At 34.4% G+C, this 13,462-nt stretch overlaps 2 protein-coding genes across 2 annotated transcripts; both read left to right on the top strand.

Moving 5' to 3' along the window:
• Positions 1 to 971: 971 nt before the first annotated feature.
• On the top strand, positions 972 to 5,033 carry LOC6650447 (putative gustatory receptor 93c). Its single transcript, XM_002073630.3, has 4 exons — positions 972 to 1,109; positions 1,763 to 1,839; positions 2,789 to 3,470; positions 5,022 to 5,033. The coding sequence occupies exons 1-4, from the start codon at positions 972 to 974 to the stop codon at positions 5,031 to 5,033; spliced, it is 909 nt and encodes a 302-aa protein (XP_002073666.3).
• A 489-nt stretch (positions 5,034 to 5,522) lies between these two features.
• On the top strand, positions 5,523 to 6,741 carry LOC6650446 (putative gustatory receptor 93b). Its single transcript, XM_002073629.2, has 2 exons — positions 5,523 to 6,521; positions 6,583 to 6,741. The coding sequence occupies exons 1-2, from the start codon at positions 5,523 to 5,525 to the stop codon at positions 6,739 to 6,741; spliced, it is 1,158 nt and encodes a 385-aa protein (XP_002073665.2).
• Positions 6,742 to 13,462: the final 6,721 nt, after the last annotated feature.

Raw genomic sequence — 13,462 nt, 5'->3', positions numbered from 1 at the left:
CTTATTCTTGAATATGTGTATAGAATTCAACGAAAAAATAAGATTAAGGATATCTGTAAATTCTAGATTAAAAAATCCCTTTTAAAAAAAGCGATTGTTATATGTATATAATATAATATTTATATCAATCTATATCTAAGTAGAATATCTTTTCACTTCGTAATAATATATTTACATGTTTGTTATTCATTCCGATCAATGTAGAATATAATTATGTATGTACATATGTATATATTTGTAGACACGGCTCGGATCAGATTGTCTTTTGATAAACAATATGCTATATGAGTTCGGAAACTAGACAAGCAAAGTCAACATACAATTGATATACACAATGCTTATCAGTACTTAATGTCAAACAAGCTATTAGTATTCAATTTATTACTCACTTGAGTCAAAGTATTTAGTCTGTTTATGGCGACTATTAGGCTTTTGCCTATTATTTCAAATAGATAGTATCAGAAGACCGATTCGGAGTACAATTTAGAATATATGCAAGTGCTTTACGTACCTTTCTTTTTTACTTTATAGACATATTCCTATCTATGCCTATCTTAAAACCCTTTCGAATGCTTTTTTACTAATTAATCAAAGATTAATTGAAAGAAAAATTAATTAAATTAAAATTTTCTGTATAGATAATTTGTAGGTAATGCATTTTTTTCTAGCAGCTTTTAGTCCTTTCCGAACGCTGTCGTCCAATGAAGTCCTCAAAGGTTTCGGCAATAATTCTACGCGTTTATTTCTATTATGCCACCTTCTATGGCATAACATTTTTTGGCCTAACGAAAGGGAATCAACTGATTAAATACCATTGGCTAAAATGGTATTGCCTGATTTCTCGCTTTTTATGGAGTTGTTGTTTCATTTACTACGCATTTAGTGCAGTTGAATTTAGTATGGATGATAGCAATGCTTTGATGTTGATTTCAGTGAGATATGTTGGCTGCTTCGCTTGCTCCATACAAATCATGATTATGCAATATTTTCATGGACAAGATCTGATCCGTTTGGTTCAAAGATTTTTCAAAATTTTCCAACGCGTCGGTGAATTGAAGCGACCCAAACAAATGGGATATGGCGGCAATCGCGAACTTTTCTTATTATTGGTAATTGGTTTGAATTCGAGTTATGTTCAAATATCGGTTTTTGGATATCGTTTTAAATATTTAACCCTTAAAGATTATTTGGGCGTGATTAATGACATGTTTCTGACAATCGGAGCCAATTTGATAATGCAAATATCGATTATTGCCTATCTAAGTCTTGGCTATCTTTTCACTGAACTAAATAGTTATATTTGTCATGAATTGAGGAATCAATTTCGGGAATTGAATGTTTCATTCAGTCGGATGCGTTTAAAAGAAGCCTGCCATCATTTGGACAACTGTCTGGCCATCTATGAGGAAATTCAAAGCCTTGGAAATGCCTTCAATCGCATTTTTCAGTTTGCTCTCTTTATGGTTGTAATGTTGAACATGACTATAATGGCAATGGTTTCCTATAAACTGGTCTTGGAGTTTTATCAATTTGATCTCAGTCTATGTGGAGTTGTCATTAAACTGCTAATCGATGTAATATTACTGTCCCTGACAGTTTATGGCGCTACAAGCAATTCACGCATGATAAGACGTTTGAGTTTTGAAAATTATTATATGAACGATGAAAAAGAATGGAATCTAAAGGTAAATATACATAAGTAACTATTAACAAATGATGTAGTAGTATTTAACATTATTTTTATTTTATTTTTTATTTTTAGTTGGAAATGTTTCTGAACCGTTTGAATTTCTATCGATTTCGTGTACGTCTTTTGGGTTTATTTGAGGTATCCAATGAGTTTACCATATTTTTTCTATCCGGCTTGTTTACTTATCTCATTTTTATAGTACAATATGGCATGAAGATAAATGTATTAAAATAAATGTAAACTATTGGAAATAAACATTAACCATTCGAAATGTATAATGCAATTTTGGCATAGACAAGACATTAACATTATTAATCTTGTCATCTAAAATAATAGTTCATTAATTAAGAAATGGATTTTTAAATCATATATTAGATAACTTAAGAAATGGGCTATTTATTTTCACCAGTAGCGGATCTACGGGGGGTGAAATAGGGTAAACTCCGAGTCGGATAGACAATCAGAGTTTGGTTAAGAAATTTTACTTGGTCAAACAAATTTTTGACCTCGATTTCGCCCCCCCTAAATCAAGGGCACGATACGCCACTGATTTTCACTATAGTTCTTTTATCTTCACTAAATAAAAACTTTGTTTAGTTAGTTGCCAAGTGCGTGACAATAATAGTTACAGCCATTAACCTAATCACTGCGTATATTTCTTTAGTAAATATTATGCTATGCTGACATTAGTTAAGTAAATAATTAATATGGGCTTTTAAACTCCTTTCGAATGTTAGTCATGTTCGGTATCTTGAGGAATCTCAGCGTTTCCACGCTCTCGGCTAGCATCCTGCGTTGCACTTTGCTCTATGCCCGTTTCTTGGGAATCTTCCCGTTTGCGGTTAAAAGGAATCGCTTTGAGGGCAAAAGTATATGGATGGCCGACAATTGTTATTGGCAGAAATGGTATAGCCTGATTCTACGTCTAATGTTGAGCTCTTGGTTTTGCTACACTTATTGGAATGTCATACGAATTATTTCTGGTGGCTTTGAATTGATGGTCAATGTTTTGCGTTTCACGATCTGTTTGCTGTGTGCCGTTTGCATTATTGTGATGCAAATCTATTATGGTCAGTGTTTATTGCGTTTGTTGAATAGATTTCTGCGACTCTTTCGACGAGTCCGTGGCCTATCGGAGAGGGGCAAGGATAAGACAGGATTTGGTGGCGTAAGAGAATTGGTCCTGCTTCTGATCAAGACATTTTGCATATTCCATGAGCTCGTGTGCGAATGGCCTATGCTTTTTCATTCGTCTGATCTTCTTACCTTTTCATCGGTGCTGTGCGAAATATTTGTCGGACTTGGAGCTGGCATGGTGATGCATAGCTGTTTTGTGGGTTTCCTCAGTCTGGGTGCCCTCTTTGCCGATTTTAATAGCTATGTACGCCACGATTTACGCCGCCAACTGCGCGCTTTGGAGCGACCTCACGATGCATGCCCCAATCGGCGACATTTGAGGGCTATGGGCTTTCGCCTGGACGAGTGCTTCGCCGTCTATGATGAAATTCAAAGTGTTGGTCGCGAATTCAATCGACTCATTAATGTACCCCTCGTGCTCAGTGTATTGGTTAACTTCTCTGTCATGGCTATGGTCTCATTTCATGCCATAATGTTTTCGAGGACAATTGTTTCCTACATTTGGCTTGTGGTGGCCAAACTCTTCTTGGATATTGCAATCCTCACCATAGCAGTTCACGGAGCTGTAAGCAGTTCCCGTCAAATACGGCGTCTTGGTCTGGAGAATTGTTATGTCAGCGAGCACAATGAATGGCATCTCAAGGTGAGTTGTGGTTATTTATTATTATTAATGAATCTGAATCTAAACTAATCTGTTTTCCAGCTGGAAACCTTTTTGTTACGCTTAAATATTTACGAGTTTCGTGTACGTCCTTTGGGTCTCTTTGAGGTTTCCAATGAGCTAATTCTTTTCTTTCTCTCTGGCTTGATAACTTATCTCACATTTATAATACAATGCAAGTTGCAATTGAAATTTAATTAACAAATAAAACCATAAACAATGTTTGTTGCAAATATATTTATTTTCTGGTTAAATCTGTGACAATCTATTACAAAATCTGATAAGAAATTAGTAAGGTAATAGAACAACAACGAAATATAAGTAATCGGTTTCAAAAAGTTACATTTTAATTTTAATTACAGTGGCCGCAAAAAGTTTGAGACATATATTCTTTGCCCAGGGTTCAATTTAGAGCGAATTGAAAAGCTCAATTTTGTATGTATTTTTATGGTCTTCCTGTTTGACCTCATTTTACGCCACTAATTCTTAATGAAGTATATCTACAATTCAACTACGAAAGATAGTGAATTAAATATTCCGTCGAATGAGATATTGTTGATCAGAATCGGATTAAAAATAAATAGACTTCGTTGCCTCGCTGAATTTCTATATTCTATATTTCCATATTGTATATTTGAAGTCCTTTAAACGTTTGGGTTTTTGAATCAATTTATTAATTTCATCAGTGATGATAAAATTGTCAAAAAATATATTATAGATTTTTATAGATTTTAATATAGATTGGAAGAACACATTATAAATTGAATTAGAGCTTCATGAAATTGAGGTATATTGGAATTTTTGTTGTTTTTTGGCACTTTTTATCTTGTTGAAACGATTACCTAATAATTAGCGTGACTAACATTTAGAAATTTCTGTCTAAGTGGACAGTTTTAACTATTTTGCTTAGGCTGATTTATTTGGCAAATGAATAAACAATAGATCAAACTTTCTGTCATCAAAAATCTTTTTACAATGCCGTCGCATTGGTTAATCGGGCACTGTCTCTGATGACTAATTATATTGTTCAGAAGTATAGTGAGATTTATCGTCACTTATTAATGACAATATGATTTAGTGATTGATTTTAAAATCATAGCTTAAGGCCTAGTAGGAAGATTGGCTGTAATTGACAATCACTGCCCAATCACATTATAATTAAATAAAATCAATGACAAAAAAAAAAAGAACAATAAGACTAAAATTCCAGTTTTTTGGCTATAGTTTCTACAGCTTTTGGTAACGATAAAAAGAGTTAAGTTGTTGAAAATTATATTATCGATTTTCAATATACATACATATGCCTAAATGTCTACATAAATATATAAAAAAAAATAAAGGTTTTTGCATATTTAAGGAATAAATGGTCGATCTTAGTTTACTCAAGCCTTCAAGATTTTGAATAAAATTGAAACAAATTGATGAATTTTGTCGCTCATTGTAATTACTAATATGGAATAGTATAAATAATTTCTATAATTTCGTCTTGCTGATTTAAATGAAATTTGAATGACATATATAACCCATTCGTAGATGATACCCTAGCCGGGACTAAAGAGTTCCCTGCCTTAATCAGTTTTGAGTCATATTTAAGACACTTATCACATTTCAAGCATATGGAAGAGACATTTTTAAATGACGTATTACGTGAATCACGTTTTAATCATCAAGACAAAAACTGATGAAACTGTGTTCCAAATGTTAGCTAAGATTGCGCATTCAAAAAAATCATTATTAAAACTTAATTAAAATACCAAATTTTCTCAACAGATTACGCCTATGACTTTCAAGCTAAAACAAATTTAAAGAAATGATTAACTAATTTATTTGGAAATGAAATGTTTACCAAAATAATTTCATCTATATTTAGTCAATTCATTCAATTTTCCTTAGTGTAATGCACTTGCTTAGTATCTATATGAATATCGTTGGCAAAGATAAACCTCATTTGCAGCAATCAATATAATTGCTTTGCCACTCACAATCATCGAAATTATTCACAGAATAAACTCAAACAACCCTCTTGGTTTAGTCATGTCTGGCAAGTGGCGGTGGAAGGAAAATGTTGGCAGAATATCGGGTCGTCTGCTATATTTCATGTATCGTTATTCGGCTTTCTTTGGCGTGTTTAGCTTTGGTGTGAAAAGAAATGACGAAGCCGATTGTACTCCTCTGGTGGCCTACAAACGCAACTGGTTCAAATGGTTCTGCTTGTTGACCCGATTCCTATGCAGTTCCCTCTACTGTTACTTCTATGGGGTATGGGCATTACGTGTCTCTCATGGTTATTTGACGATGCTGTTTGAAATGCGTTTGCTGGGTTGCCTGATCTGTACGATTTGCATCTTTGTGTTGCAATTGTTCTACCATCAAAAGATCATAGATTTGGTCAATGGATTCTTCAGGCTCTTTGGCAGAATACATGTATTATCTGGTGGACAGAATAATGGCTTTGGAAATAGACTGGAGATGATACTATTAAGTACAAAATTGCTATCATTGGCTTATATCATTTGTTTGCTTCATCTAAAGGTCACACCAATGGCAATTTTAACCATTCTGTGTGACATTTATACATCGGTGGGAACATCAATGATAATGCATGCTTGTTTTGTGGGTTATCTAAGCATTGGTGTCCTCTACTCGAAACTCAATCAGTTTGCCTACAAGGAGTTTCATTCTGGAAAACCTCAAAGTCTACGTGAATCTAGAGCCATGAGATTACGCTTAGAGGAATATTTGGACATTTACGATGAGATACAAGAAATCTCTAGCAAGTTTCAGCGAATTTTTGAAGTACCACTCTTTCTGACCTTGGTACAGAGTTTATCGACAATGGCCCTGATCTCCTATGACGTTATAATACGCAATGGTTTTCGTAATTTAAATCTATGGGGTCTGCTCATCAAGATGTTTGTTGATGTATTACTTCTTACTCTAGCAGTGCACAGTGCTGTGAGTAACTTTCGAGTGATACGTCGACTAAGTCTGGAGACCTATTTTGTAAATCAATCCAAACACCAACATAGAGATGTAAGTTTTTACCTTTCAAAAGGTATAAGGTCTTAATTAATTGTGTTTTTTTTTTCATTAGATGGAAATGTTTCTAAATCGCTTGCATTTTAATGATCTACGTGTACGACCATTGGGTCTTTTTGATGTTTCCAACGAATTGACATTATTTTTTCTATCCGCTATGATCACCTATTTGGCCTTCTTATTACAATATGGAGTGCAGTTAGAACAATTTTGAACACGCTAACAACACAGACACCTGTCGAATTTCGGTTTGGCCCAGGACTCAATACCAATTTCCGCTTAACGTTTTTCTCTACAACTTTTCCCATGAAAGTTGATTGCATAAATTATTTATGCACTTTTGCTTGACATGAAGCAGAAAATTTATGCATTTACCGGGCCACCGAACGTCCGCGACCGAGAAAACATAACTAAAACGGATCGCCTCGACTCGGCCTGGCGAATGGTTAGGTTCACGCTAAAAACGACAACAAAATGCGCATAAAAACAAGGCCGAGGCCGTCGCTCTAATTAGCATAGGTAAAGGTAAGAAAGAAAAAACTCACTCGTCACCCATGCAGCATTATGCACTTGTTCCACTCTCCCCATACAAAAAAAAGATAGATAGATACCGTAGCGTACACTTGAAAGGTACAGGTAAAAGGGCTTTTACGATCGTAATGTAATAATCATGATAATAAAAAAATCAAATTGCCATGGCAATGGGCATTATTTCTTGGGCATTGACAGAATTGTGGCGACGACGCAATCTCATCTCGAATGGGGAGAATTTGACCTGAACTGCTGCTCCTGCTGCGTGCCTTTTCTGTTTTTGTTTTGAGTTTTCTTTTAAGATATATACTTGTTTTTTTTTTTTGTTTTACGTTTGTGTTTGTGCGTGTTGTGTAAACGGCAAGATAATCATAAAACGTAGCATTGCTTAAATTATTGTACTTTCTGAGAGTCCACAGAGTCAGGTTACAGTCATTTTTTCCCATGATTGTTCTGTTGTACCCAGTGCGGTAATTATGGGTCACTTCTTCGACTCTCCGCCTCTGTTCTGTACTCTTTACTTTTATTCTGCAATTATCATACTTTTATATATGTACATACATATGTAGGTAGGTAGGAAGAGTCTCCGACAAGTATGTTAAAGTTAAAAAGAAAAGGAATTAATGATGCTTTCAACATTTCACTAGACAAAAAAAAAACTAAAGCCAAAAGATTCAAGTGCAGGTAGCGGTTGCTTTGGCCAACACTTGACTGAATATATGTATACTTTTATATATATATATCTGACAAAAATGTACAGCTACTTGAACCAAAGCACCAAAGAATATTCTGATAAAACAAACGGATGATGAAAATATCATCATTATATATACCGAAAGCAACCAAAGAGTGAGTCAATCAAGATTAGCTGAGGTAGCCGGTAGCATTCATCCAAAGGGAGCACATTTGCTGCTTGGAGCAATCTCACCGCTAACAACAACAGCAACAACAACAACAGCAACAACAGAAATCTAAGCAATTTCCCATGGTAACTCATTAACTTATGTATCAGCCAGGAAGTAAGGTAGAAATTTTCGTAAATGGAAAGCAAACTATAATGATTTTACACAAAATTAAGTACCTAAAGACCACAAATTGACAGCCGGCAAAAAAAAAACAGCCCTCTAATATAATTGCCTGTCTATAATTTGATATAATTTCTTGTTCAATTAGGTTGACCAAACATATGTAAACCCAAAGTTGAACCTTTGAAAGGGCTTTTGATGATTACTACATTTGTAATGTTGTATTTTTGGTTAATTGTAACAACTTTTGTACTACTCATAATTTGTCATCTGAATAAATGAACTCTATATTAATAATATAAATAATTGAGTATTTTTATGACTAATGTCATGGGTTATAAGTTATAGCAAATCTTTTTAATTTGTAATTGAATGGTCAAAGAATTATCAGAATAAATATTCTGAGTTCCTATTATTCAAATGGAATTTTAAAAAAATCCCTTAGATGCTTTATGTTTAATATAATATAATATTTAGATAGTAAGTGGTTCAAGGCGACTAATGCTGTTATTAATAAAAAATTACTCAACTAAATGATAATGCATATTTGTACTTTATTTTTCAGTTGGATATCTTTTTGCTGCTTCCAAAGAGCTGATCCTTTTCTTTAAGTTTAATAAATATCTTTAACTAAGACCAAAAGTTTCAAGAGTAATTAGAAAAAATAACTCAATACTCTAAATAAAAATGAAGAAACTCAAGGAATTAGCTTAACATTTGTACTAAATTGCTTTGTCTGGGGTATAGTAATGTATTTAAATAATTGAAATGTCCTAGTTAACCGTTTAGAATACTTTTTAAGGAAGTTAATTTCTTCTGATTATTGTTCTTAGCATATTTAAGTGAGTTTTGAGGTGAATATAATTAATTTAAGCAGTTAAGTATGGAAGAAAAACTAAGATTGAAAGGGAAACTAATTATGAACCTAAAATAAGCATTCCATGGGTAAGCATGACGTCACAATGTCTACCCTAAAAAACATAAAACAAATTAAACAACATTTTCTTCAATAACATGTAACAATAGATTTTTCAAATGCCAATTATAATTGAAGAACATTATCGGTCATTTTTAAAATGAAAAAGTCTGGTTTTCGTTAAATAAATCGTATATCTTGTAGTATTTTTTCCCCATTTTAAGGATTATGTATCGTTAATGTACTATCCTTAACACAAAAATCTATATCACGCTATAAATGGCCTATTTTGATTTTGTTGTATTACTCATTTTTCGATTTCAAAATTGTTAGATTTTATAGATTTTGTTTCAGTAAAAACGTTTTGATTTTTTAACTGATTAAATTTACTACACATTAACTTTTTCTTAGCTTCTAGTTAACTGTTATTTCCTTTTTTGGGGCTGAACTAGCTGTTGATTTGCTAATTGCTTAATTAGTTAGTTGGATCTACTAAGCTGATAAAAAATGAATTTCAATCATTTTTTACTCTTTCTAGTTTCCATTCTATTTCTATTAGTTTTGTATTGACTTATCCGCCTGTGATGTAAAATTTTCAAGCAAAAACGAAAAGTCTCCACACGATCGAAGCAAAATTTACCTGATTTGTTGGATTTCTTGAGTTGCCGCGAATTGTGAAATGAAAAATCTTTATTGCATTTGGTTGTGAAATTTTGTTTTTGATATCCAACCGTTCACCTTATGAATAAATCGAGAGAGGCTAATTAAAAATTGCGCATAATATCTAGAGATTGCAGTTACTCATACACACACACACACGAGTGTAGATGCATTTCATGTAAGATGTGGGTATGTGTGTGTGTGTGTGTGTATATTCTTATTTATATGCAGAAACCATCGAACGACAAAACGTTTCACAAAGAATTGGCACGAGCTGAGCACACGTCTCTGTGTATCCATATCTTGTACAGTTCTGGCGCGAAATTTTATGGGCTGCTCCATTGCTCCGCTGTGGGGGCACACATATGGATGGATTCAAAATGCGAATATTGCAAAAGGGAACTCGTTTCCACTGTGGCTGTGGGTTGCATGAGGCGCTGGCGTAGGCGCTTTTGACGTACGCCCAGTTGAAGACTGAGGCAGCAGCAGCATTCGAAGTCGTCGCAGCAGAAGCAGCATCCGTAGAAGGAGCAGCGCGTGTGCTACGTGCCAGCAACATCTGGAGATGGACCTGTTTCTTTTTTTCTTTCTGAGATTTAGAGAGTGTAAAGGAGGAGGCAGAGAGAGAGGCAGAAGGGAAGGGAAAAAGCTGTGCACAGTAGCCAACGGGCCCAGGTACGTTTTAACTCTGAGAACTCTGGACCGAGACGCAAGATAATCGATGTATACTAATTATTTGCTTTGGCTGCAACTGTTTGTCATGCTCCGCTCAACGACTCTTCTCTCTGGTTCTGCTTCTGAGCAAGCCCCTCAGCCCCGAGTCTGGGTACAGCAAAAACAAAAAGCTTGACGGTAGCAGAAAGCAGAAAAACCAACCAATAACCCCTCCAGCCCCAGCCCCACAACCCCGCAGTCTCTCTAGAGTCAGAGTCGAATGGTTTGGAAGATTTGTAGTAAGAGCCCAGATGCGAGTCGCAGTTCGCCAAGTGGAGTGGAGTGGATTGCCATTGCCTGACGCTGAGCAAATATATCGCCGTCAGCTAAAATAATGGTCATCGACAGCATCGACTTGGTGTGTGTGTGAGTGTGTGTTTTGGTGTGTTGGTGTGTCTTGGGCAAGGTTGCGGACTCCAAGTCCGAGTCCAAGTCCGCACGGTAGTCAAGTTTAGACACCTTAAGTACACAGGAAAGCGTCATTTATGCGCTCGTTCCAAAAAACGACAAGCACTAGGCGTGGCTTAGCCAAGAAAAACAAAAAAAGGGAAATTGCTTCTAGGGATACTGTACCTATTAATTACCTAGTGTAAAAGACACAGAGCGAGAGAGAGAGGGATAGCAATCACTCTTTGGCCTAGCTTAAATTATAGATTCAGATGCAGCGATTTCTTTTGAGACTCTGAAGGTCAAACATTTAGCTAAAGATGATGATGATGACTAATAATAAAATCGATTGCAGCTGAAGATCCATATCAATCAACTAGCCTCAAAAACACTAACAACAATAACAACACATAACAAGTTTACCATGCAAACAACAACAGCAACAACAACAACAATAATAATAATAAAAAAAGTACAGTCACAAAAGATCAACAACAACAACAACAGCAGCCAACAGCGCTGTTGACGTCAAGTTTTTTGTTTTTTTTTTAAGGTTCGCTTTTGACCAGCTTTTGATTTGGCCGAGACGTGTGGCAAGCCCAAGCTTAGGCCTCGGAACAGGTTTCTGATTTCAGATTTTGGAGCTGTTTTGTTTTTTTTTATTATTATGTTTTTTTGTTGTTTTTTTTTTTGCAAAAAGTTCAACAACTGCGAGAGCGGCTGTTGCAGATGGTTGTTGATCTCGTGCTGGGGCATTGGGGATTCGGATTGGGGTTTGGGTTTGGTGGGGGAGGGGCTGAGGCTGCTGCTGTTGCTGTTGGGGCAAGACAAAGACAAGTAGCCGAGAGACATGAGACAAACGAACGAGCGTTGCGTAAATTACAGTCAAGAGAAGAAACAACAAAAGCAACAACAACAACAACAACAAATCAATATATACTTACATACATATGTACATATACTATATATTTTTTTTATGATCGGTCGTCGACGTTGCCGTCGTCGTCGCTGTTAACGTTGACGTCGACCCCAATTATGAATTTCTAAGTTCGCTCTCTCTCTCTCTCTCTCTCTCTCTCTCTCTCTCTCTCTCTGGGGCTCTCTGTTTATGTTTTTTTTTTTTTTAAATTTCTAACGCTTCGGTTTTTGTGGATTCCATTTGCCATAAAGTGCGTTAATTTTGTGTTTGAAAAGTGGGTCAGCTCCCCAAATTCGGTTCATCGAACACACAAATAACGAAAAAATGAAACAAAAAAAAAAACGTCAAGCAATGGAGTGATATTCCCTCTCTATCTCTCTCTCTCTCTGTCTCGTCATTTTGGGGTCTTAGGTTGGTGACGCATTTTTTGGATACACTGTAAAACGCAATATATGGAACCAACCATTTTGTTTGTATCTCTGTCTCAACAGCTGGCAAATGATGACGAAATAAATTGTATCTACAATTTTACATTTGATAAGACATGATAAACACGAAAAACACTAAAAAGCAGAAGCAAAAACTACACAAGAAGCCTATCTCTATATAGTTCTCTATCTTCCCTTTTATCTTTGCGTTTGGAAATAATCATTTACAAATTTATCATAGAACTTTACGCAAGTATTTAATTGATTGAAAAAATTGAAAAAGAAACTTGAGGGTTTTGAGGCAGCAATCAGGTTTTCAAAAGTGCATTTCGAATGGAATGTCTTGTCTGAGCTTTAAAGAAATAATGTTTAGATTAACTTGCCAGCATTAAAAACAAGAATTTAATTTTTAATAACCAAGTCTATAAAAAAAACTTAGTCACTGCATTCTTAAGTGCCTCATCTAAAAATGACTGTGAGATATTTTAGTATCTTTATTTAAGTCTTTCAACAGAATATGGCCTAGGTAATGAAGGAAACCCCTGAAATTCATGGCTTAAAGAGAGCTTAAAATAATAAAACAAATAAATAAATATGTACAACAGAACAATTTTAGGATTTTATATTACCCTTTTTAGACAATAGAATTTGTACCTTTTTACCATAAATTCTTCCATCTATAACTCTTCTTAGTTTGAGATTCTGTCATTTATTTGACCAAAATTAATCATATTTAAAAAATAAAAAACAAAAAAAATCACACAAAAATTTTAAAATAATAACACAAAGGAAATTTTGCCACATGACAAACGATTATTGCATAAATTGGCTTAAATATCTAATGAGTTAACCAGCTGCGCATATAAATTTAATTACTATTTGATTATGCATTTAAAAGTAAGTGTGAGAAATATAAAAAAAATAATACAAAATGTTGTACTATGATTTAAACAATTATAAATATACTTTTCAACCAATTGAGACGAAGGGCTTAGCAGTCCTCCTATAAGTTTTTTTAATAACAAAATATTAATAACAAAAATTTTAAAAATAAGTTGCCAGAAACAGAAGTCGATTTTCTATGGAGTTTCGCAAAATGTAAACCTAATTAAATAGATTTGTGACAATATTGAACTCCATTTAGTATTATTTCCCATAAAATCCAAAAAATATATTATAATAAAACATATTATTATTATTATTAATATAAAAATTAAGATCTGAACATTACAATGTGTTCGTTTCTAATTTTTTCTAATTTTCATATAACATAAATACAGTGAAACCTCGATATAACGAACTTCGTTATAACGAAAAACCCAATATAACGAATTTTTTGTTAAGTCCCTTGAAAG

The sequence above is a fragment of the Drosophila willistoni genome, chromosome 3R, assembly GCF_018902025.1.
Source record: "Drosophila willistoni isolate 14030-0811.24 chromosome 3R, UCI_dwil_1.1, whole genome shotgun sequence".
Taxonomy (NCBI): Eukaryota; Metazoa; Arthropoda; class Insecta; order Diptera; family Drosophilidae; genus Drosophila; species Drosophila willistoni.
The sequence above is the reverse complement of the archived record's forward strand: the minus strand, read 5'-3'. Positions and strand labels throughout refer to the sequence as shown.

Excerpts from the sequence above, each read along its gene's own strand:
- LOC6650447 (XM_002073630.3), top strand. The coding sequence starts at position 972 with ATGATTATGCAATATTTTCATGGACAAGATCTGATCCGTTTGGTTCAA. Across the intron at positions 1,110-1,762 it reads GCGAACTTTTCTTATTATTG|TTGGAAATGTTTCTGAACCG; the intron begins GTAATTGGTTTG and ends TTTTATTTTTAG. Across the intron at positions 1,840-2,788 it reads TTATTTGAGGTATCCAATGA|ATTTCTGCGACTCTTTCGAC; the intron begins GTTTACCATATT and ends TTTGTTGAATAG.
- LOC6650446 (XM_002073629.2), top strand. The coding sequence starts at position 5,523 with ATGTCTGGCAAGTGGCGGTGGAAGGAAAATGTTGGCAGAATATCGGGT. Across the intron at positions 6,522-6,582 it reads CCAAACACCAACATAGAGAT|ATGGAAATGTTTCTAAATCG; the intron begins GTAAGTTTTTAC and ends TTTTTTCATTAG.